This window comes from Mycena indigotica (genome assembly GCF_014461135.1).
Source record: "Mycena indigotica strain 171206Taipei chromosome Unknown Mind.scaff0001, whole genome shotgun sequence".
In the NCBI taxonomy this organism is placed as follows: domain Eukaryota; kingdom Fungi; phylum Basidiomycota; class Agaricomycetes; order Agaricales; family Mycenaceae; genus Mycena; species Mycena indigotica.
The window spans coordinates 5,697,904-5,721,532 of record NW_023503000.1 but is presented as its reverse complement, the minus strand read 5'-3'; the positions used below and the strand labels follow the sequence as shown (position 1 = coordinate 5,721,532).

The window sequence follows — 23,629 nt, the reverse complement described above, 5'->3', positions numbered from 1 at the left end:
TGTGGGATGATTCCACCGCTCGTCGTATAGCTGTTCTGACTCGGAATCGGCGGCCCCTTTGTTCAGAGAACTTGAACATTCCGCTGAATTTCTAAACCTCGTCACAAGTCACACAGACCACTTCTCTTCCTCGAACCACCACTCTCTCGAGCTGGCGGTCGCTTTCTCTGGACTATGGCCAACTCTGCGCATTCACAGTGCCAGTGCACTCACTAGACCAGGTCATTTTTAGTGCTGGCTTGGATTCAGGTAAGATTGTGAATTTGTGATAGCCACTCTCTGCGTCGTTGAGGACTCTATGGCAGAACTCACGGTGGTTCAAGTCGATCCCAACCTTCCGATCCTTCGTTCAAGCCGTCCACCTTGTCGGAGGTCATCGAACTACTTGCGCTCGTTCATTTTTCTCAAGGTACTTTTCTTGATGTTTATCCCATCGTTATCGAGTCTCATCCCATTTCCCAGTAATTAAACTCTTTCTTTTGTCGGTTGGCCACTCTCTGGTGACGATCAGCATGTTCAACTCACGTCCTTGGGCCTTTGGTGCATTTGGTCCCCACCTCGAGCATTTCCAGCAAATCGGGGATTGCGGGCGGTGTTCGCGGCCGTTGCCTGTGCTTGTGCTCCTGGATGCCGCCCTCAACCTTCCTCCATTTGTGCTCGACGCCGAGGTTTACCCATGACGCGGGCGGCTCAGAGTCTTACTCTGGGTCGTCGTTTGGTTCTCCACTGATGCAAGCTCACCGCTTGGCAACGTAATAGTTGCAACAAGGTGCTGTTTTCCGATCCCCCACTAGTGGTCCTCTGCCTAGGTCATCGTGTTATGATTACGGACTACTTAACGACTGTACATCATTCATGTATGATTGCTATATAGTACACTTGTCACTGTAGGATGTTCTAATGGAAAAAAAGGCTGTGTGCCGTCGTGTGTTCCTCTTTCTTGCGTCCATCGCCACTGCCTTGCGAGATATTTTCCTAAGGAATAATCAGATTCAATAGCTTGTACAGGCACAAACATCCAACCTTTTCATCAGCGAGTTGACTGCTGCTGGCTGTCCACAGACGGTTCTTGGGAGGAGAGAGTGGGGGGGGAATGGTCGTGTTGGACGTGACAGGCTCGACTTCGTCGAAGAGCACCAAGTCAGTGTGGCCAACATTGGAATCCTCCTCTTCGTTACTGCCGAATGGAGGTGTACCACGAGCCCACAGGCGATTAACAACGGGAGAAAGCGGCGGGCGAATAGGTGTGCTGGTTGTCGCAAACTCGACTTTGTCGAAGAGAGTGTCGGTATCCGAGTGTTCGAAGTCGAAATCCTCGTTGCCGCCGATAGGGAAAATGGGGGGAGGGAGCTCAACTTCATCCAAGAGCCGGTGGATGTCGTCTGGTTCCGCGGGGAAAAGTCCATCGTGCTGCTGGCGCCACAGAGGACACGGAACCAGACGGAGGGATGAAGGTTCTGAGCGACGGATTTTATTCAATACGCAGTCATGGAGGTACGAGTCGATTGCTCACCACCGAGTCCTTGCCATCGGCAAGATCTTCTCACCTCCTCCAACTCTATCTCTCGCTGGAATTCCTCCTCCGTTTTTCTTCGTGCCTTCAATTCGGCCAAGGCGAGATGGCGCAAAGCCATTTTGTCTCTGAAGCAAGTGTCAGTGCGCTCACAGGCAGGATATTAGGTGTACGCACTCGGGAACGATGGCTCGTGTAGCAATCCGCATGATGTCGCCCAGACTTCTTGTTATGCCGCGGCGTAGAGCAGCGAATGCGTCGGGGTTTGCGACTTCGTGGTTATCTGCTCCCAAGCAAATGCACAAAACCTCAAGGAGATGGAGAAAGCATGGCGATGGCCAGGGGAGGTGGTCCGGCCAGAGGCGGAGTGCGACAACGTTGGTGAGCGGATGCACGTCTTCTCCCAACCGAGCGAGAACGGCAGCTAGGACATGGTCGGTGCCCGCCACTGACATCAACAGCTGTTCACAGAGTGTGAGACGGCCCACGAGGAAACAAACGCGGCACTTACGGCCTGCTCGCCCTTGGTAAAGGGCCCATAGCGAGCCTGCTCTTCCTCGATTTTGGTGACCAGGCGCCGATTCCATTTTCGCCTGCCCTCCTTGGCGAGCCAGTCACCAGTCTTCGAGGAAGGCAGCCACTGCAGCGGCTTGAGGGGGGCGAGACCACTGCTAGGTAGACGGTCGACAACGGAGTGGGCGAGGTCGGACAGACTATCAGATAATCAGTATCCAACGCTAGCGAGAAGGTTGAGAGAGTGCATACGACGCATTAACCACGCGCATGGTTTTTGTCGAAAGTCGGTAGAGGACGTAGTTTAGGAATGTGAAGCAGGTGTGGTGGTCGCAGACGAAGTCGCGAATGTCTCAAGTGTTCCGCGACCCACCAATTTATACCCCTCTAGACATCGTCATCATGTCTCGGTGATCCTTCGCCAGGTTTTCTTCCAGTTTAATTACCCAGATGGGCTGGAGAGGATTGAGGTCGGCAGGAAAAGTGTAGCAGCAGCAGAATATCATTGACACGATGAGGAGACTGCTGGAGACACGACATGGTCATTTTCCGGCGAATTTGTCCAGTTTTGCGCTTGGATTTTATCCCTGAGCATGGTTTCCGACTTCTAGATGCGATATATTCGTGAGCAAAACGTGGTTGGTGGATAAGAGTTGGCGGTCACAAGTCAAACCGCAGTAAAAATCTGATGCGGTCAGCGTTCCTGCGAAGTCAAGTCCTTCAGGTTGAGCGATAACTGCAAAGTAAAGTCCGAGCGATAACTCCATCTGCAGTTGAGAAAAGTTGAAAATTGAAGTAAGTTATCATTTTTACAAGTCCCCTACTCGAGTATACTCTAATAACGCGACATATCACCACGGTGCGGGGAGCCCAGACGCAGCTGCCCCAATCTCCGAAAGCTGCGTCAACGGATCCAGCTTGCCCTTGAATTCCGGCAAGTAAGCTTGGTTGGTGTAAGGGCAGTACGCCGCCGGAGAGCCCTTGTAAACCGGAGTAAATGTCGCCCCGCAAATCTCGAATGGTGTGTAAGGATCAAACGAGAGCTCTACCGCATTCCTTGGGTTTCGCTCTCCCGCAGCTATGCGTTGTCGGGCCTACTGGATGGTTAGAAGGGCGATAAAGAGCAAGGTACAAAAAAAAAACTTGCCATGGCAACAACTTTGGCATCTGGGTTGAGGGCAAGCAAACGTCTCGCATATCTCGCAGCGTCAAATTGGTTGTTGGCCTTGCTGAAAACGGTAATAGCGCTTCGTAACGCAAGCAACACTTGAGGCGGTTGCAGTTTGCACTCCGTGAAATAGGCGGCCAGCTCGAGATTTCGACTGACGTTGTCCGGTTCCTCCTCTGCGACCCGCCTTCGTTCGAGTTCGATTGAGACACCTAGCAGATACTCGCGGCTGGTGGTAACAAGTTCACGCCACTAAAAAAACAAGATGAGAGAGGTATATTGAAATGGATCGCAGTTCTTACTGTTCGAGCTTCATCATCAGATGCAAGAGGGACCAACAAAAGGCTACGAAGCACAGAGCGGAACACGTCTCGCGCCTCGGCCAATTTATTGCCAGTGACCAACCGGAAACCTTCCCCGAGTTCAGTGCGGACAGAGGCTAATGACCGCACGACAACTGGAAGAGTACGAGACATCGATGTTTCTGTCGGATTGCGTCGGATGTGAAGCTGAAGAGGCGGTAAGGATGCAACAGGTGTCAGGTATGTATGGGACGAGCGATAAGTCGACAAGAAGAGCGGCTTGAGATCCACAAAGTTGACTATGCCGAGTTGGCGATTGAGGAGCTTTATATCAACGTAAGCAGATGTTATACGGAGACGCAGACAACATACCTGCATCGCAGTCTCAAACGATCCCGCCGCCACGTGATCAGGCGCTAGAGGGGAGTTACGGACCCAATGCTCTGTCTCGCTGATACCTGGCGTTGAACCTGGCAAGTCTTCATCTGGGGTAGCATCCTCCTCGACCTCCTCCGTCACCTGCGCCGCTCCGGCATCGGCATCAAGTTCCCATCCTCCTTCTTCAGGGTCAAGATCGTCTTGCACTTCCTCGTCTTTCGCCCACGCGTCGAGTGCAGATGAAGCACCAGCAGCAGCATCACCATTGACATATGCAGGCTCGATACCAGTCTCAAGACTACCATTGGCCAACGCTTGATCAAAGAAGTTTTGTCCAGTCGAAACAACAGGCCAGTTCTGGTCAGCAGTAGAGTTGATCACGGGTGGGGGCTTGAGTATTGAAGTCCCGAAGGCAGGAACATCATCAACATCGGCTTCTGTCATGCCCACGGTTTCAAGAATTTGGAGAGCCAGGTCGTCGAGCCCGCTTGTCTTCGCAGTCAAATATGCCAAAGGATCTAGCGATGTCGGTTGTGGTCAAACCAGAGCATTGTTGTTCACTCACTCAGACCGACTTCACGCAAAATAGCTATCCGTCCTTCAATATCACCCGCATATAGCGCATTGTGGAAGCGAGACATTGGGTCGCCTCTAGCATCAGCAATCTTTTGCATCTTCGCTAATTTGTCCGTGCTGCCTGTGGCGAGGTAGAGGAACGACAACTTGTCGAAATTCTTGGTCTGCTGGTATGCTTTTTCGACAATCTATAAAGTCAGGTTTGGGGATTGCGTGTGCATGCATATAGTTTCGTACCTTGTGGTTGCCTTGTTTCAGGGCTTGTTGAGCAAGACGGTCCCAACATTCCGGTCGGTCGATGGTCTTCGCGGTCTCCATAGCCACATCAAGGTTACCACATTCGAGTGCAAGCTCAAAGCGTGTGTTCGTGTCCTGAACGAAATGCAGGGCAATCTAAACACAGAAGTTGAGGAACGGATTGAGAAGTATCTCACGGAATCATACCTCAGGGAATCCTTTTTGGTTGCAGATATGCGATGATACTTTGACCCAAAAGCGTGGAGGTGCGAATGATGTAAAGCATTTCTTCATAATTGTTCTTCAGCAGGGCGAGTTTGAACCGATACTCTGTCGGATCAAAGGTGATGGTTCTCGGACGTCCTGAGCGGTCAAGACAATGAACGGTCTTGCCCTTGACCCGGGTAAGATAAACAGGATTATCCAATGTGCAAATCACGCCGTGGTCGCTGTTACCAGAGTTTAGTAGAGCTCGACAAGTAGCAACAAAACTCACCCTTGAGGAAGACAATATTTGATATGGTTCAAGGTCGAATAGATGAAGACACCAGAATCGTCCCAAGCACCGGATTTGATTCGGATAGTTTCGTGAATAAGACTATGCTCTGTGAAGGTTCTGTTGGCAATCGTAATAGCTAAGCGAAGATCAGCACAATGCTTCAGTTTCGGTTGATATACACACTATGCTTGCTCATGAGAGCTACCAGAGACCCATCATTGCTCCATACAACATATTTGACGGGGGGTGAGTTGATTTCCGCAAGCGTTTTCTGTTGTTGGATGTCATAGAGAACAACAGTCGAGGTTGAACTCAAGATGAGGCTAGCAGTGCCACCATAGAAGATTTCGTTGGTTTGGACAGGCGGCTTGATCTTTTTGACGACGGTATTGGCCAAATCACCAATTTCGATGAACTAGGGGGGGTTAAGCGCGAAAATAAAATCAACGCTTGAGTTCAAACAAACCTGAGTTGCCTTTTGCAGGACTGCAAATCGATTTCTTGAGACAAATATGGCACTTTGACCAGCACCACGCTTCCCATCCACACTCGAATCCTTCATTTCACCCTGGGCCTGTTGCGGCAAACTCGTGAGCTCATATAATCCGTTGTCGGAGGAGATAGTGACGAGAACAGCTCGCTCCGCGGGATTGAAGCTTAGTGTTCGGGGAGGCACGTAAACGCTTCCAAATTTGCGCACAGAAAGCAGTCCAAGGTCGGCACCAGTATTGAAATCGTATGATCGGACATATTTGTCCCGGATGTAGTATAAAGAGTCCTGGTGCACCGCAAATGCAGGTCGTTCGCGCTCTAGCTTAAAAACAATAAGTCCACTGTCGTGGCCCGCAGCAAAGAGGTTGAGGTTCGGATGGGAGGCAAGAACCCAGAAACGATCATTTTCGCGACGGAATGTTTGAATAGCGGTGCGTTTTGCGAGGTCCCAAACACGGACGGTTTTGTCTTCACCGCAAGAAACGATGAGTTCATGTTTAGGGTGGAAAAGAGCCGTCGAAACGTTGTTGAAATGGCCACGGCAGGAATCGACCTCCCATGCTTTGGTCTCGCTCATCCGCCAGATTTTAATGGTGCGATCGTCGGCAGCGGAAACGATGAGGGGGAGAGTGGGGTGGAACATGGCATAGTTGACACCACGGTCGTGACCTTCAAGTATATATTTGACGGTCGAGAATGTATCAAAGGACTCGAAGTTTCCGGGGCCTGTGCTGGTATTCGGAGAGCCTTTACGAAGGCCCGAGATGTCCCACACGCGAACAGTCTGGTCAACAGAAGCAGAAACAACCAGGTCGTCTTTCGGATGGAAATAGGCAGACATAACATAGTGAGAGTGACCAGTGAGGATTGCAATGCAGTTTCTGGAGGTGCTGTTCCATATGCGGATTGTCTGGTCGTCAGAAGCAGAGATCTGGAAGGAATATCAAGGCCACGTTAATTTTTATGAGAGAAAACGTACAATCCATGGCATTTCGTGGTGGAATTGGACAGTCCGTACGAAGTCAAGGTGGCCATGGAGAGTGAAGAGACAACGACGGTTTTGAGGCCGTATGTCTGCAAAAGGTTCAGACGCGCCGAGAAGAAGATGGGACAGGACACACCCCAGACTTTGATTTTGTAGTCGTCGCCACCGGTAGCCAGCAGGGCGCGACTGGGATGAAAGTTTACACCTCGAACGGGCCCTAATTGGGAATGAGAAAGATGTGGGCGGATGCGAGTAGCAACACACCTTCGTGCTCTTCAAAACGGTCGACAAGCACGCCCATTCGATAGTTCCAAAGCTGAATACTGCCATTATGAAGAGCAGCAGCAAGCAAAGGTTGCGTTGGGTGAAACGCCAGCCCTGGAAAGTGATTGAGCGTTAGTCGCAAAAAGGTTCCTTCCAAATACCCTTGACGCGATTGCTCTTCGATTCGAACTTCGTGAGCATCACCGACATGATGGGCAGAAGAGGGAGAGATTAAGGTCGTCGGCGTGAATTAGAAGGAGCAGGAGAGCGGCTCGTAAGCTCCCAGACGCTTTTTGGCGGGAGGCGCGACGTGGTAAAGCTACGTATGTGACCAAATTGATGGCCTGACACAGCCACTCTATGAAGACCTCTTCGTTTCTTGCCTGGACAATAGCTACATTCTGCCTAGGGCATTCGCAACAACCTGATACTTGCGCAACAAGGTCAAATACAATAATCAATATGCTGACGGGTCGTCTGCAAAATAATTCCCCTCCAAGGCATCCTCGTAATTCCACTCTTCATTGAGCAAGAGCCGACCCAGCCCACATCTTTGCAACACAGTCGAAAGTCTATCCAAGTCCTTCTTTTGATCCAGCAAGCCTGCGTCCGGCACAGGAGGAAGCGTCTCAAAGACAAGTCGTGCACTCTCCACATCCGCCAAGTATGCCGCTGGGGGAGACCGGGGTGGGTATTTTATCTCGACATCAAGCACCCGCTCGATGGATTTGTGCTCCCGAATGAACTTGAGCGCTCGCGTAGGGCCGACGTTTTTTATTCGCTGTGTGAAGTCCGTGCCAAGCAACAGCGCAAAATCGATGAACGAGGCACGATCTAGTTCAAGTGTCGTTCGTAGCTCTTTTCCCGACAACAGGGTCAGCGGCAAATTGCGGCTCGTAAGATTTCGAACGAGTGGCGCCTCGTAAATGACCACATCCTAGGTACAGTTAGAGAAGTCCATCGCTGGTTCAAGACTTACTGTGTCTTCACTCGCGACATAATCAGCAAGTCCTTGTTGAACCATGGAAGCGGCCAGTGCCTCCGCTTCATACGTGCCAGTCGAATCAATACACGGGATGCCCATTGCCCGCAAAAGCTCTTTCGACTCGTCATATGTGCGTGTTGTTGGTGGATTTGTGCGCCGTTGGTAAGACTCGGAAATGAGTTCTGCTCGCAAGGTCAAGGTTGAAAGCGTGTCTGAGAGAGATCCCGTCAACGAGTCTGAGGCCAGAGCGGCCCAAAATTTGGCCTCATCTGCCGCCAGCTGTTGTTGTGTTTTAGACATCGAATATTCGATGTGTTCCTCAGAGGCGGAGGGACTGAGGGAAGCTAATTTGCTCACACTCCCGCGAAATTGGGAGTATAAAGAGTTCAAGACGCCGGGTAGTTCGGCCAAGGAAACATGCGAATACAAAGTTGACTCTGGTGATACATGTGTTGTTGCAGTATAGTCGTCTAGGTCATTAGTGGGTGATAAATAGCTTATATCGTCGGCTTGAAGAGTGTCCAAGTAGTCGAGAGAGTACTCGTCCATTTCGCGTTCCGGTATATCGTGAATGTGCACCAACTCTTCTTCGGGTGGCTTGTGAACCACACGCTTCGGAGAGTAAGAGGCCTGCTCCTCGGATATTTGAAGAAATAGCTCGGACAGCTGGCCTTTAGCAGAGACGCTTTGGACATCATTCACGAGAAGAGCTAGTTGTTGAAGGCGTTGCATCCTATCAGACTCTATGGATGCACGAGCAATGGTCAGCTTTCTGGCTTCTCGTCGGCGTTCGGTCTATTCTGGAGTTCAGCAACCCAAACTCTCGCAAAACAACATAAACATACCTCGCGCGCCTTCGCCAGGCTACGTTCGAATCCATCGAACACACAAATAGCCGTGACCCCGGAATCTTGCATCTCCTTCACCAACTTGTACCACCCGAGCACATGCCGATGTCCATGGGGAACAGGCGCGAAATGAAGGCGCTGGGTAATAAGGGTGCCATCTCTGGACGTATGAGAGTTATATTCAAGCTTGTCTGAGGGCTTACATGACAATACGTTGTCCAGCCAAATCGCGCAGACGATGAGGGAGTTGTTTCACGACATCTGGGCTGGCTCGAGTGAGAATTTTGCCTGAAATGGAAGAGAAAGCGTACAATGCTTTTCGGAGGAAAGGATAGAGCCCCAACACTCCCATTCACGTCTGGCAGAAAACTTGAAGCAAACTTGAAGCGTGTTTGAGGCAAGAATCGGACGAAACGCGATCACTTGATTTGGCGTCCAAACTAAGCCTAACTCAGCCCCATTTGTTGCCATGCAAATGCTTTGGTTTGGATGCAGTATGATACAGTGTGAAGTTGCGAATAAGTACGAGATAAGGATACAGGGTTTCGCTCGGTGCTTGAATTCACTTTTACACCATAGAAGTACATTCGACATTGCGCGACCACCGAGCCCGGATGTGGGCCAGGCGCAGATTGAACGTTTCTGAAGTAGTCCACTGAAGGAGCAAGAACACAACCGCCACCCCCACCAACACCGCAGCCGCCAGACCCCGCCCAAAAAAACACGCAAACATACTGATGCAGTTTGCAACAACCGCGAGAAGTCCCCAAAGATAGAAGGTGCGGGGTAGCGAAAACGCAAGGGCGACAAATTGGAACTTGAATGTTTGAGATTCGATAGTATCAAGATAGTTCATCTACAAAATGTGAGCTTACGTGATCTGCGGAGAGGAAAAAACTCACAGCTTCAGCAGCACACAAGTCTTGCATGGGCTCAAATCGGTGAAGTAAGACTACAGAAGCCAGGATACTAGCACCAAGAAGGGCTGTTGAAGCGATGGCGAGCGATAGGCACGATGGAGTCACGAGGAAGAACATGTGCAGCCTTGAAAAAAAGGAGTTAGCCCACACAAAGGCGCCGCAACTCATTGGCTCACATCAAGGTAAAGAAAGCCTGATCAAATGGTCAGTCGGATCGCGGAGGGGGGCTGAATGCACTTGCTCACCTCCCGTGATACAGAGCGCCAATCTGTTAGACAGCCGGAAACCAGGTTCTTCCACTGCTCCGCATAGACCAAATGATCCACGAAGACATCGTTTAGTTGAGCCAGATATTTATCCGTCGTTTTGAACGAGACACGAGACGCGACAGAGGACACCCATTCGTGCTTTGTTGTGGGATCATAAAGAACAGCTTGGTCTCTTGAGAGGCGAGAGAATTCTTGACCGTAGAACGTCAAGTATCGGTTGCGACCTGTGATGGTGAATCAGATCATTGTCAACACTCGGTTTTCTCCTCCTCACAGATCAAACTCCACAGGCGAGCTAAACTCATCGATGAGCGGGAAGATCGACAATACCGTGTAAATCGGGCTCACCGACAGTACAAACTATGTTCCCGTTGGCAGGATGTTCTATGCAAAAACATTTTAGTTGATTTGGGACAGTCTCGAGGGCGTAGAGACGGACCTCGAGAACTCTTAAGAAGACTCACAAATCCCTCGCATTCCTGCTTGGAGTAAGGGAAGGTGGAGACCCGGGAGGTCATTTGATCTGAACCCGTTGGTGGCGGACTCGCGACAAAATGCAATGAACATACCACAGATGCCATGCGTAAATACGCAGATTAATGAGTCAATGAGCGCCACCGGCAAGGCACCAAAGTGCATCGGGAAGTGTTCAACGTGGGTCCAGTATAGCTCCTCGCAAAGAAGCTTGAGTTGCGGGACGGACACGACTGCAGGTAGGCCAAGCTCTTCTGTGTCGAGATTTTGCTCCATCCAAGTTTGCGCAAGAGTGGAATGATCGACGAAATAATAGGCACAGTCCTCTTCCTCGAGCTTCAGGAAGAGCTCAATTTGCGGGGAGAGGGGAAAGTTTCGCTGGAGAGCGATATCTTCGATCCTCTTGGTCCAGCAGAGCACGTTCTCGAGCACGTCTTTGCGGTACATGTACGCCTCCGTCACAACGCGGGGAGAGCCCGTGCGAGAAAAATAAAGTTGACCTTCTGGATGAACATGGGCAGTCCAACCTTGGGGCAGATATTCAGGCCTAACTCCTGCATGAGATCAACGAGCAGGTATTTTACCGAGGATCGTACTCGGGCATCCCACGATGAGTGAACATCGCAGAGGAAATTGTCATGCTACACGGCTCTGAACTGTAAAAAAAATAATCAGAAAGATAGCACATTATTGCGTAGAAAACTGTCTTACAGTCCCGTCCTCTCGTAGCGACCAGTGTCGTTTGAAGTGATTGGTCGCAGGACGGCTTGGGTCTCAGTTGAGAACTCGGACTCCATTTTGATTACGTCGTTTGGTGCGAAATGGATAGCCATGGGACGAAGAGAGCCGCAACGGTTAAGAGCTCGAGGGTCCAGAGTACGTGCGAGAGATCCGGAGCACATTATTTTCCCCTCGCTTTTAATAGTGTCCCGACGAAATTACGAATGGACTTTGAGGCTATCAAGAAAACGGCACCGCATCACTGGCAGTATGCAAAAGCAGTGCGTAGAATAACAGCCTTCGGCCCAAGTCGAAGCTGTTCAGAATGAGCCGAGCCGAAGGCTCATCTCCATGGCATGGAGCGCGCCTTCCAGAGAAAGTGGGTTCAGGAAACGGGCGGTGAACTTCTGACGACCCGAATGGGCGCTTGATGCCTCTTTGATGGTTTCCCTGAGAGGACCCCACAAATTCTCCTCCACAAACCCCTCTCCCAAGGCCCTAAACACTTGCTAACCGTCGCCGTTGGAGGGGGCTGCGGCGCAGTAAGCTATCCAGACGGACATGGGTTGTGTGAGACCGTTGTTCACGAGTAACCGAAACTCCGAAAGTCAACAAAACCGTTCTCGAGTTTGGGACCTTGCGCCAGCGCCAGAGCCTGGCCTGGCGCTGCGGTATTAGCGCTTTCGACGGCTGGCTTCCGTGATAATGCATCCTCCCGTTGTCTGATTTGACCGACCGACCAGTGCACGTTTGGCGCCACGGGTAACAGTATTGCGGTGCAAAAAAGTTGACAACTGGCGAACGGACATCCACATGCGCCGTGACGCTAGCCAGCTCGAATCCAGTTTGCATGGCAGTCGCCAGGCGGTTCGCCGTCGATAATTGACGCATTCAACTCCCTAAGGTGCAGAGAAAAAAGTGCTGTCAACGATGATCGTCGGAAGCAAATCAACTTCGGCCCGGACCCGAGTTATCCGTCCCCTTCCTCAAGACGCCTAATCACTAAGCGCTCTCAGCTCCAAACTCAAACGACAGCCCCGAAGCATCTATCCCGCGTACGATGAACATCTTTGGACCCAATCCAACCTGATCGGAGTTACGGACAGCTTTTTTCGCCTTTGCTGGCCGACCGCTGGCCGCCGTGAGCCTATATAACCGCTTGCGAGTCCGCCACATTCCTAACAAACAGCCTTACCTTGCCCCAAAAAGCAGCATTAATTCACCTATTCACTAATATGTCTTCCGACTCGTATGTATCACCAACTTCGGGGCCATCTCACCGTTAACGCCCTTATCGCTAGCGCTTCCACCAAACCAATCGAAGAGATCCAGGGCCAGCCAAAGGCCGAGTCCCCGTCTACCTCCCACGAAGGCCAGACAGAGTCCAAGGCTCCTGTTGAACACGACCAGCCAAAACTAAAAACAGAGGATTACGATTCCGATGAGTTTGAGATTGGCCAGCCTCCGAAACCTCCCGGGTCAGTGCTCTTCTGGTCACAACATTCAACTCAGCTCATTCCGCTCTCAGTCATCTTCCTCGCGGCAAGCCAACCCCAAGCATTTCAGGCAAGCCGCCTGGTGGAGGCAATGGAAAGCCGCGTCCTGCCCCAGGAGGTCGTTGAACGATTTGTTTTTCCAAAAGTTCTGATATAAGAGATTATTCAGCGTATACTATGTACCATGTAACTATTCTCGAGCGCACCGCCAACACTCGTTTTGTTTTATTTGATTGTTCAGTTGAGATGCTCCTTACGCCGCCACTGGAAGCAGGGAATCGAATGTTCTTCGCCCTGAGAGCGGTCGCACAGAACAATCAGATGTTGCTCAAACAAGTTGGCAGGCTGTACGGGATGGGATGCTTATTCGTCCGTATAAAGGTGTCCTGAGATGAGTTAATATGGTCCATTTTCAACCCCGACATCTGAATGGCAGAGGCGCGCAACGATTCAGGGTAAGAAATTCGGTTCTTAGTCTCGAGCGGGCTAAGAATGCTGTTAGGGTCCAGGAGACCGTAGATCGGCCCGTCGAGGTTTCTAATGGCAAATTAATAGTTGAGCCAGCGGCTGGCAGGACCAGCCTCGTTATCGACCCAACAGCACATGGAGAGGACAGTGACGATTCAGACTTTGAGGTTCCGCCACCACCACCTCCCACAGCGGTTGAGAGAGCCAGTCCCGTTGTAGACCAAATAACACGGGAGGGAGAAAGCGACGAGTTCGACATCCCCCCACCACCGCCTCCCACAGAGTACGTCAACGTCGTTGTGGCGCTAGAGCTCCTTTGACATCACCTCCAGGCATACACCACGCGGTCAACCAGACCATGCCGAATCTGCCGCGAGAGGTTTACCCCCGGTCAAGAGGAAAGACCCCCCCAAGGAGCCGAAAAAAGTGAAGGACAATACTCGTATCGAGCCACCAAAAGGTTCCAGTAGCGCTGCCAAGACGACCAAGCGTTAGACATTATTGAGGCAGATTATCCGTAACTTATTAGTAAGAAAGAATGGTGTCAAACTTATCTATACTGCGAGTCTCTCGGATCTATCGAGCTGGAGTGCTCGCATTGATTTTCAGAAATGACGAAGGGCATCGAATATCAATGTCATTCAAGTTGGACAGAAGTTGAAGTCAAGAAGTTGCAGAAGCGCGACTCGAAGAAAGAGCGGAGGTCAAGAATTTTACTTTTGGGCATCAAGCCTCTTCACTCGAGCTTGATCAGCTTCGACCAATGTACCGTTAATCGCGCGCTCCAAGAACCCACGCCAGTCCTCGTCAGGGGGACCATAACACATCGTGTGCACAACAGAGGGAAGACGCGGAATCGTGATTGGAGCAAGATAGACCGTGTTCCCCGACTGAATGAACATGGTCAGGCAGTTCCGAGGAGGGGACTCTCTTGCCACGGTGTCTGCTCGATCCCTTAGTGCCGCTCGTGTCGCTTCATCAAGTCTTTGGTCTGCCATACTGTTCACAAGAGCGGATTGGAAGACAAATTTTCCAGGGACGCCCGTGCTGGACGGCTGCAGACTAACAACCAGCAGATGAGTCCGAAGCAACGAGAGTTGGGAAGGTTCATGCAGTTCCATGGCGTGTGTCGCGACATAAACGAGCAATCTCGTGTGTTTCTGTTTCACCTCGTCATCCAAAGCGCTGAAAAAGCAGAAAAAAACGCGCAGAAAACCATTTCTTTATCGATCCCAACATATCGCGTTCTTCCGTTCCCTTGGAAGGTAGCGCTGCCCGTTGCTCTCCTTGCCATGCACAATTCTTCTTGTGGTTCGGCCAATCTTTGGTTTGACAATCTTTTCCCTGCATCATCATGTTGGCAAACAATCGAAAGATCAAGCTGATACTCACGCAGTAGAGTTGCTTCTGGCACTTGCCGCAACGCTTGAACTTTTCGGCCTTTGTTTCGGTTTTGTAGCAGACGGAGCAGCTCTGACGAGCCGTCTTCGCCACACTGAGGCCTGGTTGGGACATAGATGAAAGCAGGTCAGAATTGACTAGCTTTACCTTTATAGCGCTAAGAGCGGTGCTTATGTCAGCGCAAATTTTGTACAAATCGATATTGCTACAGAAATCACTAATTCGATGCGGGTGAGCAAAGGTTAAATAAACGGGATAAGAAACACCGACCAACGTACAAACGAGGCTATCGCCTGCCCTCCACCATGATGATATGGTATCCGAAGTTGGTTTTGACCAACGATGAGTAGTTCGGTTTGTCGGGAGTCGACGGCGTCAAGGCGAAAGCAACCTCCTGGAAAGCACCGACCATACTCCCTCGCACCATCCATCCCAGGCTACCACCCGCTAAGGGATGTGAATCGCAGCCAAGATCTGAAACCCGTTGACGAACTTTTGGCTTTATCCTCTGAGTATTCTTGCGCCACTTCTGTCATGCTCGAGTTGGCTTTGCATTCCTCAACAGCCAAATAAGTAGCACGAACTGTTGAATGCTTGCCCTTCTTGCAGTTTGCCCAGCGCCTCGGTTGCTTTCGAATGTTTCTCGCAAAGGATATGACGGACCTACTCAGCCTCTTAGATCCCCCAAATATACTCGGAATTGGTTCATGCTCGCTTACGTTCACAGCCGTAGCGGCTTTCAGAGCGCCTTTGGCAGGTTTCGAGCCCGAGTCCGCTGCATCATCCGTAGAGGAGGAGGATTTGCCTTTGCCCTTCGATGGTTTCTCGGTTGTAGACTTGGAAGTTTTGTCTCCAGTAGATTTCTTGGGCATTGACTCGTTGTTGATGATGGCAAAGTCGCGGTCACCTCTTTAGTCACCGCTGCAACTTGTTTCGAACCACGTTTTACTCCTCTGGTGTTTGCAATACTACGAGCCTAGATGCTTTCCAAACACGCTCCTTGTTGTCCCAACCTACTTCTCTTTCGCCGAGTAAATTTGTGCGCCCTGATAGGCCAACCGACTCTCCTACTTTTTCCGCGCTCCGAGATTCGCCGTCCCGACCAACCTCAAGCCTGTGTGCGCGATCCTTGACCAACTACATCGACATTGACACGGACATGGTCGGACTCACTCGTATAAAGTCTCTAGCCAAGACCACACAACATTTATCTCGGCGAAATGCTCTTCACTTTCTTCAAACTCACAAGTCCCCTTGCCGGCGTTGTCGCTATTCTGGCAGTCGCTCTCTTCACTCGAATATTGCGAGGCTACAAACATCGCTCTCCCCCCGGCCCTTCAGGCTGGCCTATTGTGGGCAATCTTTTCGACCTGCCTCCAAGCACGAATGAGCCTTGGAAGGTTTATCAAGCATGGAGCGTGAAATACGGTGCTTCATGTCTGATACTACGCGGAAGAGGGCTTATTATAATGCCTAGGCTCCGATGTGATCCACATGAAAGTGTTGGCCACTCGTATAATTGTCATCAACTTGGTCAAAGCTGCCTCCGATCTCCTTACTCAGAAGTCAGCAATCTATGCCGACAGGTATGTACCGTCTCTTTGCATAGAAAGAGCTCTAGTAAAACATGATAGACCGAGAATGCCTATGCTCCAAGAAGCGTGAGCTATTCCCTCCAAGATTCAGGTTGGGTTGAACTTGTTATCAGAATCGGGCTTGGATGGCATTTCGGGTTCATGCCTTACGGTGACGGCTGGCGGCAACACCGAAGGCTATTTGCTCAGCATACCGGCACGTTTACCATCGCGAAACAGCTCAAGTGGACAAACATCCTCCTCGAGAACTTATTATCATCACCCCATAACTTCATCGAACATATCCAGCAGTGAGTCGACCGGCGCCTGCTAGTCTTGTTCCAACATTTTCCGTAGCTTTGCGACGGGCTCGAGTCTCGAAGCAACATTTGGCATCCAGGTCAACCCTTCTGGAACTCCCGATCCTTTTATCGAAGCAGCGAAGCAAGTGGTTCAATCAATGGTAGAGGCGGGAATATTTGGTAGCTACTTGGTCGACTATTTGCCGTTCCTGAAGCATGTCGAGCGCCTCAAGGGCCAAGTGAAAGAGTGGTCTATTGCCTCAAACGTGGCCGCCCACGTGCCTTGGGATGCGATGACGAAAGCTGTGGTGGGTAGATTTCTCTACTCTCAAGGACACAGCTCACACCACTCCAGCAATTGGGTGATTTCTCCCCTTCTGCGGCTTCAGAACTTTTCGAGAGCGATAATTTGGACCAAACAATCGCTCGACAAACCTTGGCATCCATGTTTGCTTCAGGCTCAGCAGCGGTATGCCCTCCTTATATCTCTACGTCTTGGTTGACGAACGTTTCTATGCAAGACCGCTTCTACCATAACAATTTTCCTCCTCGCGATGGTATGGGGCTTGTTTCATTCCATTTTCTGTTTGTCTAATCATCCTCCTCAGGTTCTTCATCCAGAGGTGCAAGAAGCTGCGCAAGTCGAGATCGACAGTAGTGGGAGATCGTCTCCCAGAGCTCTCTGACGAAGTCAATTTACCTTACATCACCGCACTTATTCGAGAAATCGGGCGATGGAACCCCGTAGTCCCACTCGGTAAGTTGTTAAAACACAAACAAATGGCGCTCAACCAATTGAACCACACAGCATTTCCTCATATGCTCTCGACCGACGACGAGTATGATGGGCACCATCTCAAAGCTGGCACGATCGTTGTTCCAAATTCTTGGTACGTTTCTTTGCGACTACTTTGGATGAAGTTGACCAGAATAAGGGCAATATTGCATGACCCAGAAGTTTACTCGGAGCCCGAGAGTTTCAATCCATCGAGATTTTTGACAAGACATGGCCTATTGAACCCCCTTGTAAATGATCCCGAGGCCGTATGGGGGTACGGACGAAGAGCGTGTCCTGGACGAAGGATCGCTGCCTCAGAGCTTTTCTTGACCATCTCAGGGATACTCAAAGTCTTCAAAATTACGCCTGCCGTGAATAACGAGAGCGAAGTTATACAACCGAAATGCGAATTCGGCAGTGGGTTGTTGCGGTAAGTTTACTTGGATGCCCTTTACCATGTTATTTACTTACTCTTAGATATCCTAAACCTTTCAAATGCTCAATCGAGCCCCGTTCGAAGGAGGTGGTCGAACTGATACAGCTATTTTGACCTTGAACTTTTAGTTTACAGTATCTAATGTACTAGCTGATGTCCTAATTTTGAAACCTGTTGACTTTATGATGCACAATGCTAAGCATTCAATATAAGATTGAGAGCAGGAATAGTAACAATCGCGTCTTTTTGGGACAAGCCAACGGAATCCCGCTTACCAAGCTGATCCTGTCACCGATTATCTTTTTTTTCGAGCGATTGACTCGGAATCCCATGGGGTGCTATCTTCTTAGCCCAAGCTTCCATGGAAGGCAGCGATGAAAAGCTCCCCATCGGGGTCGAGAAGAAGAAACCCACTTTCCAGTCCCAAGGACTGCAACGCCGTTTGTTGCGATGGGGTGTCGAAGCAAGAGGTGCGGGGCTAATTTGAAGTAGAATTGCTTATCTTGACGCTTTCCAGGAATCCGGCCGGTCGCAGTAGAGGTAGTTGCTTGCCCTACGACGAGAGCCGATGCTCATACCATGGTGTTGTAGGAGCGAACAGACACACAGTTGACCAAAATCTTCTTCATATGGTTCTCTGCAAGCTTCAACTTGCTCCCGTGCGCGCTTAGCTCTGTCGTACTCTTCAAGCGTGTTAACCAATCTGTGATAGCTTCTCAGCTGGTTCATTAGGTCCAATCGCTTATGGACTTGGACTGCGCGACAGTTGTCTCGTCATTCTCTTCTTGAACCTACTGTGCTGTCTCCCGCCGGGATACCTGTGCGTCACTCTGAACCCCACATTTCAAGTACTAATAGAGGCTAGATCGACATGGGGACCTAAACTTGGTCTACGGCAAATGGTCCAGGCACGCTACAGTTTTGGTTATTTTGGCGTCATTGCTCCCGTTCTGCTCAATCTCATTGGTATGACGGGGTTCTGCATCCTGGACTGTATTCTAGGTGGTCAGACACTCGCGGCTGTCGCAGACGGAAACCTAAGCTGGAGGTAGGCACACCTAATTTTGAGTTTACTACCCATTCTGATTCTTGCAAGTATCGGAATCGTCATTATCGCCGTCATTTCTTTGCTTATCTCGTTCTGTGGCTGGAAAGTCCTCCACTGGTCAGCTTTCCGGATTCCTTTGAACCCTTCTGACTTGTGATGGAAGGTATGAGCGGTTCGCTTGGATTCCAGTGTTCGTCATCTTCCTCATTGCGGTTGGTCTTGGGGGCAAGAACTTCAAGAATATCCCTTCTGTGGAGCCACCAACTGCCCAGACCGTGCTATCCTTCGCTGCTGTGATCGCTGGCTTTGTATTGACGTGGTCGCCATTGTCGTCCGACTTCAGTTGCTATATGCCGCCTGATGCTCCAAGGTGCGTGGCGAAGAGACCTCGTGTCTTCTTTACTAAATATTTTCCCAAGTAAACGGGTGTTTCTTTACTCGTATCTCGGCCTTGTCCTTCCTACAGTGTCGCTTCAATGTTTTGGTGCACTGATCGGTGCTTGTTTATCGAGCGTACCGAATTGGGAGGCTGGATACGAAGGCGGCGATGTTGGCGGGATCTTAAACGCCATGTTGAGCCCAGCAAAAGGCTTCGGAAAGTTCTTGACCGTTCTTTTGGCGTTGTCGGTGATGGGAAATGTCGCTGCAACGTGAGTTTCACGAATTGCACTTGGACGCTTTAACAAGACGCTCAGATTCTATTCCATCTCTCTCAACCTGCAAATACTCGTCCCCGTCCTTGTTGTGGTTCCACGCTATGTTTTTTCCATTCTGGTCACAGCCATGTGAGCGGGAACAAATCCATAATTGAAGTCTAACGGGATTTGCGCACAGCGTCATCCCTCTCTCTATAGTCGGTGCCCACAACTTTTACTCGACATTAAGTAACTTCCTGGGGCTTATTGGATACTGGGCTGCTTGCTATATCGCCGTTGTTCTAGAGGAACATTTCATCTTCCGCAGAGGAGACGCGTCGCGGTACAACTTGGCCGATTGGAACAAATCCAAACGACTACCGTCAGGACTTGCAGCTGTCGTAGCGGGGATGTGTGGAATAGGAATTGCGATCCCGTCAATGGCCCAGGTTTGGTACACTGGACCAATCGCCGAAACAACGGGTGATATTGGGTTTGAGCTGGCGTTTGTGACGACCTTGGTTGTGTATCCTCCTCTAAGGCTACTAGAAATTCGTATACGAGGTCAAATTTAGCTCACGATCGCAGGGTGCAATTGTTTTGTGACAAAGCTCTTTTTCTTCGTGTCACGTCACGCACGCGAGGTGACTTTTTTCCTCTTCTTCGCTTGCTTCTTCAACTGCCGTGGCTGGCCCTCGCTGCTCTCCCCGACCCGTATGTACCCTTCTACACGCGTTGCCACGCGTTTGCTGACCATCATTAGCGCGTTTTACCTCAAATGGCTTTTCCACTCGAGTCCGACATCGCGGATGAGCAGCTCGACATGGACTTTCTTGAACCACCTCGCCCTACCAGCCGACTTGGGTTTAACAGCGAGCTCACCCCCGCCTCCCCACAACCACACCGTGCCGCAAAGCGCCCGCGATACACCACTTCTCCAACCAAATGGACCAAAGCGCTGCTTCAGAGAATCGGTCTCTCGACAACGCCTGGCAAAACCGAGATTACGACCCTCACGACATTGGAAAACGACCCAGAAGACGAAGACGCGGACCCGTTGTCTTTCGCTACTCTCCCTTCTCTAGCATCATCAGCAACCTCGCCATCCTCGTTGGACTGCGACAAGTCATTCGAACAAGACGACTCTGATGATTCCTCCTCCGAAGACTCTGACTTTGATTTTGACTCGTTTGTTGACGAGAACGATGCTGAAGAGCTCGATTTGTTTCAGTTGGAGCCAACATCCACTATTTGTCGCCCTCCCTCCCCACCTCTCCCTCCCCGCGTCAACATTCCTAATAAACCGCCCACCAAAACATCATCTTTGTCTGCATCTTCGCCTGCATCGACTGCCGAGAATTCTTATAGCCCATCGCCACTTTCCCCAATGTATACTGGCCGTTCTTCCCGAACCGCAACCAAGCCATTCCGGCATGCATATGGCAACCATGGCCGGAGCAAATACTCTCTTCTTCACTGCAAATTTCTCTGGGCTGTCCGCGAAGAGCAATGGGAAGCACATACCGCCCGTTTGCGCGATGCCCAAGCTTATTCGGGACTTGTCCTTCCCAAGTCGACACTACGACCGCCACGTTCATTTCCCGTCTCCGATCCTGAGCCAGCGCCGATACCGCCAATGACCATCCACCCAAGGCATGGTGATTTGTCCGCTTTGCACGATCCGCAAGCAACACATTTGGATCGCTGCTTCGTCGGAATGCAGCCATGGACGATTTCCAAGACGCTGTGGATGTATGATGTCCATTTGTGGGCTGCTTGGCAAGCAAATCACGACGATGGAATCGATTTTGATGACGATGTTAGCGAGAACGAGTCTATGGCGGCATCTATTTCCAGTGCTAGCGACGACTCGGACTCAACATTGGTCGATGAAACCCAAGACGAGACTATGGTTGACATTTCGCTGTCGAATGAGGAGGAACATCCACAACTCAAAAAGTTTATCGTCACGCGTCCAGATCCATTCGGTGTCGGCTGGGAAACTTCTTGGGCGAAGCGGTGGGAACTCCTCATTGAACTTGTCCGCATTGACACGGAGCGGGAACGCCAACAAGCGGAGATCCTACAGAAAATACAGCCGCAGCCCAACAAACGGCCTAAATTTTTCATCGGTGACGACGACGAGAGTGACGACCAGGATGGCATGATGCTTTTCTGAAATTATGACTTTTTCTCTCCCTTTTCTGGCATTGACGACGACACAACAACACATTTGTACCACCATGCATGCATATTATCGTACCCTATAATCGATTTGTCTCTACACTGTACTGTACACCAACATAAAGGACAAGCACAAGCAATCCGACTGAACTTATTCTCGCTCAATGGTGACGTAAGCGCTTGAAAACCAGATATTCATTCCAGCAGGCGATCACACCGCCAGCCTTCTTCTTCTCCAACCACATCCTTCCCACATCCTATCCACAACCCCAACTTCCCTACGCTCGCTCATCTACAATGTCTCAACACAACCCCCTAGCTTCAACGTCCACGCCTAGTACGAAGTGTCCGCCAACTCCAGAGTGCAAATTCAAATTTGATCCCATTGAACTCCAACCACTTCCTCAAACCAACCAAGCCCGCCTAGATTGGTTTCTCAAAGTCTCTTCAGCCGCTGTGTGGTCGCCACGGCTCCCTTCGCCACACTGGTCACGAATCTTGAACCGGGAGAACAAAGGCACGGTCGACAACAGTGAAATTCAAGGAGATTCAGATATCAACGCCTCAATTGCGCATAGTCAGCATATATTGTATCCGAACAGTTCAGTGGAACAACGCATGGTACTGCTCTCTCTCGCGGAATTCAGTTTCTAACAACTACCAGACTGCCCGCCGCGCTCTTGTCTCCAATGCCACGTTCCACGCCATTCTCGTTCGTAATGGGGTCACCAAGTCCTCGTATAGCAAGCCACTCGCCAATGCGCTCGAAGTCTACTTTCATGCTCTGGCGGTGTTCGATTTTTTCCTAGCCGAGATGTGGGTTATTCACCCCGTTGATACATATCGTTATGTCTCAGTGCGTTGTCTCCTTTCGTTCTACTTCCATCCACATTCAAGTCGTCGTAGACCAGGGTCTCTCGAAAAGCGCAAGTGGCTAGAAGATGATCATGAAGACGAGAGCAGACCGACTCAGAAACACTGCAGAGGGCTTGATCCTGTCACAGCAATTGTACACTACCTCCCTCAAGTTCCCGCTATTGCTCCCCTTCTTCGGCTCACCACTACCCAAGAAGACAAGAAAATTGAGGCGCAGGGCAAGGGCAGCAAGCGTTGCAAAGAAAACCGACCACCGCATAGAAGTTCCTGGAGTTCGCGCCCCCGTTCAAGCCACGAGATCTTTCGTGATCAACTTCCAACCCTTCCCTTGTCGATGTTCTTCGATGCGGCTGCTCGCCTGCCTCGCCCCGCGCTCGATGACCTTCTCAGACTGGAACCCTTGTGGTATAACGGTGTGATGGACTGTGGTCAGGCTCTCTCTGCTCGTGATCTTCTGGCTGTCTTGTCGTTGGCTTCGCCCACAATATCAAATGCGGATCTGACGGTTTGTTTCGTGCGCCACTTTTGGTCTCGAATTGATGGTCTGGACATAGCTTCTGCGGAATGCGACCTGCGACCACATTCGTCGAATAACCCGGTTAGCCGACCTTCTCAATGTTCCTTCGCTGGGCAGATCACGCAAGCTCGACTTGGCTGCCGTGTACTTCTTTATTGCCAATCATGAACGCGACCTTCCACCTGAACAAACTTGGTTGTGGCAAGTCTCAAGGCCAGCTCGCTTAATGGCCAAAGCCAAAGGGCAGAGCATTCCGTTCAAGACGGTCGCAAACGGTGAGACTTTGGGGGTCTTGAGGACATTACGTCGTCTGGGAGACCAAGGTGTACGTTCAATTGCCTCAAAAGAATCATGCTATTTCTCATTTGCGCACTAGGCTCGGGAGATGGGTTGGATCGGCGAGCCACTTCGCATCACTGGCGGTTTGACAAGCAGTCCAGCACCATTGGATTCTGAGACTCGGGCGGGTTCGGATTCCAGCTTTCCTGTATGAAACATTTCTACACCTATCAATCGAGATTCGAGACATTAGCTCCACTGCACTGCCAACACTTCCGATATTTAAGCTGGACAATGGTTACCGTCACATTAGGTTCACCTCTCTGTTCTGTTCACCCATCTCGGAGTATTCCTTGCTCCCCTTTCGTTTTGGTTGCTCTCTAATGGTCGCCCTCAGCTTTTACGACGACGACATCACCGACGACTAGGACGACCTTGACCCAGACTTCGACAGTCAGCGACGGCTGAGCATCATCTTCCTAATTCCCCAGT

At 50.6% G+C, this 23,629-nt stretch overlaps 10 protein-coding genes across 10 annotated transcripts; 5 read left to right on the top strand and 5 right to left on the bottom strand.

The window, feature by feature from the left end:
- Positions 1-897: 897 nt before the first annotated feature.
- MIND_00160400 (uncharacterized protein) lies at positions 898-2,298 on the bottom strand (the record flags this gene model as incomplete). The annotated part of the gene is made up of 6 exons (XM_037358529.1): positions 898-975; positions 1,024-1,457; positions 1,514-1,641; positions 1,691-1,974; positions 2,025-2,226; positions 2,279-2,298. 6 exons carry the CDS (start codon positions 2,296-2,298, stop codon positions 898-900), a joined length of 1,146 nt encoding a protein of 381 aa, XP_037226439.1.
- A 579-nt stretch (positions 2,299-2,877) lies between these two features.
- On the bottom strand, positions 2,878-7,137 carry MIND_00160300 (Coatomer subunit alpha; the record flags this gene model as incomplete). Its single annotated transcript, XM_037358528.1, has 15 exons — positions 2,878-3,120; positions 3,159-3,446; positions 3,497-3,820; positions 3,869-4,392; positions 4,440-4,638; positions 4,688-4,843; positions 4,895-4,905; positions 4,934-5,136; positions 5,184-5,322; positions 5,370-5,601; positions 5,653-6,609; positions 6,658-6,752; positions 6,800-6,880; positions 6,928-7,041; positions 7,089-7,137. 15 exons carry the CDS (start codon positions 7,135-7,137, stop codon positions 2,878-2,880), a joined length of 3,615 nt encoding a protein of 1,204 aa, XP_037226438.1.
- Positions 7,138-7,384: 247 nt separating this feature from the next.
- MIND_00160200 (uncharacterized protein) lies at positions 7,385-9,112 on the bottom strand (the record flags this gene model as incomplete). Its single annotated transcript, XM_037358527.1, has 5 exons — positions 7,385-7,864; positions 7,907-8,707; positions 8,758-8,920; positions 8,964-9,026; positions 9,072-9,112. The coding sequence occupies 5 exons, from the start codon at positions 9,110-9,112 to the stop codon at positions 7,385-7,387; spliced, it is 1,548 nt and encodes a 515-aa protein (XP_037226437.1).
- Positions 9,113-9,328: 216 nt separating this feature from the next.
- Positions 9,329-11,325, bottom strand: MIND_00160100 (uncharacterized protein; the record flags this gene model as incomplete). Its single annotated transcript, XM_037358526.1, has 10 exons — positions 9,329-9,616; positions 9,663-9,804; positions 9,857-9,873; positions 9,926-10,173; positions 10,224-10,244; positions 10,298-10,333; positions 10,389-10,472; positions 10,519-10,970; positions 11,020-11,079; positions 11,135-11,325. 10 exons carry the CDS (start codon positions 11,323-11,325, stop codon positions 9,329-9,331), a joined length of 1,539 nt encoding a protein of 512 aa, XP_037226436.1.
- A 668-nt stretch (positions 11,326-11,993) lies between these two features.
- Positions 11,994-12,765, top strand: MIND_00160000 (uncharacterized protein; the record flags this gene model as incomplete). The annotated part of the gene is made up of 6 exons (XM_037358525.1): positions 11,994-12,010; positions 12,048-12,198; positions 12,250-12,284; positions 12,333-12,392; positions 12,445-12,621; positions 12,672-12,765. The coding sequence occupies 6 exons, from the start codon at positions 11,994-11,996 to the stop codon at positions 12,763-12,765; spliced, it is 534 nt and encodes a 177-aa protein (XP_037226435.1).
- Positions 12,766-14,794: 2,029 nt separating this feature from the next.
- Positions 14,795-15,404, bottom strand: MIND_00159900 (Peptidyl-prolyl cis-trans isomerase; the record flags this gene model as incomplete). Its single annotated transcript, XM_037358524.1, has 4 exons — positions 15,228-15,404; positions 15,093-15,171; positions 15,002-15,037; positions 14,795-14,955 (listed from the first exon to the last, which is right to left on the bottom strand). The coding sequence occupies exons 1-4, from the start codon at positions 15,378-15,380 to the stop codon at positions 14,795-14,797; spliced, it is 429 nt and encodes a 142-aa protein (XP_037226434.1). The 5' UTR covers positions 15,381-15,404.
- A 324-nt stretch (positions 15,405-15,728) lies between these two features.
- On the top strand, positions 15,729-17,712 carry MIND_00159800 (Cytochrome P450; the record flags this gene model as incomplete). The annotated part of the gene is made up of 11 exons (XM_037358523.1): positions 15,729-15,936; positions 15,986-16,094; positions 16,143-16,169; positions 16,217-16,393; positions 16,440-16,692; positions 16,740-16,853; positions 16,906-16,941; positions 17,006-17,141; positions 17,193-17,274; positions 17,320-17,592; positions 17,640-17,712. 11 exons carry the CDS (start codon positions 15,729-15,731, stop codon positions 17,710-17,712), a joined length of 1,488 nt encoding a protein of 495 aa, XP_037226433.1.
- Positions 17,713-17,959: 247 nt separating this feature from the next.
- Positions 17,960-19,856, top strand: MIND_00159700 (NCS cytosine-purine permease; the record flags this gene model as incomplete). The annotated part of the gene is made up of 10 exons (XM_037358522.1): positions 17,960-18,068; positions 18,116-18,138; positions 18,190-18,257; positions 18,311-18,418; positions 18,464-18,646; positions 18,695-18,763; positions 18,810-19,016; positions 19,066-19,296; positions 19,342-19,431; positions 19,481-19,856. 10 exons carry the CDS (start codon positions 17,960-17,962, stop codon positions 19,854-19,856), a joined length of 1,464 nt encoding a protein of 487 aa, XP_037226432.1.
- Positions 19,857-20,059: 203 nt separating this feature from the next.
- Positions 20,060-21,460, top strand: MIND_00159600 (NCS cytosine-purine permease; the record flags this gene model as incomplete). Its single annotated transcript, XM_037358521.1, has 1 exon — positions 20,060-21,460. The coding sequence occupies one exon, from the start codon at positions 20,060-20,062 to the stop codon at positions 21,458-21,460; it is 1,401 nt and encodes a 466-aa protein (XP_037226431.1).
- Positions 21,461-21,762: 302 nt separating this feature from the next.
- Positions 21,763-23,351, top strand: MIND_00159500 (uncharacterized protein; the record flags this gene model as incomplete). Its single annotated transcript, XM_037358520.1, has 4 exons — positions 21,763-22,086; positions 22,130-22,846; positions 22,896-23,183; positions 23,235-23,351. The coding sequence occupies 4 exons, from the start codon at positions 21,763-21,765 to the stop codon at positions 23,349-23,351; spliced, it is 1,446 nt and encodes a 481-aa protein (XP_037226430.1).
- Between the last annotated feature and the right edge of the window lie 278 nt (positions 23,352-23,629).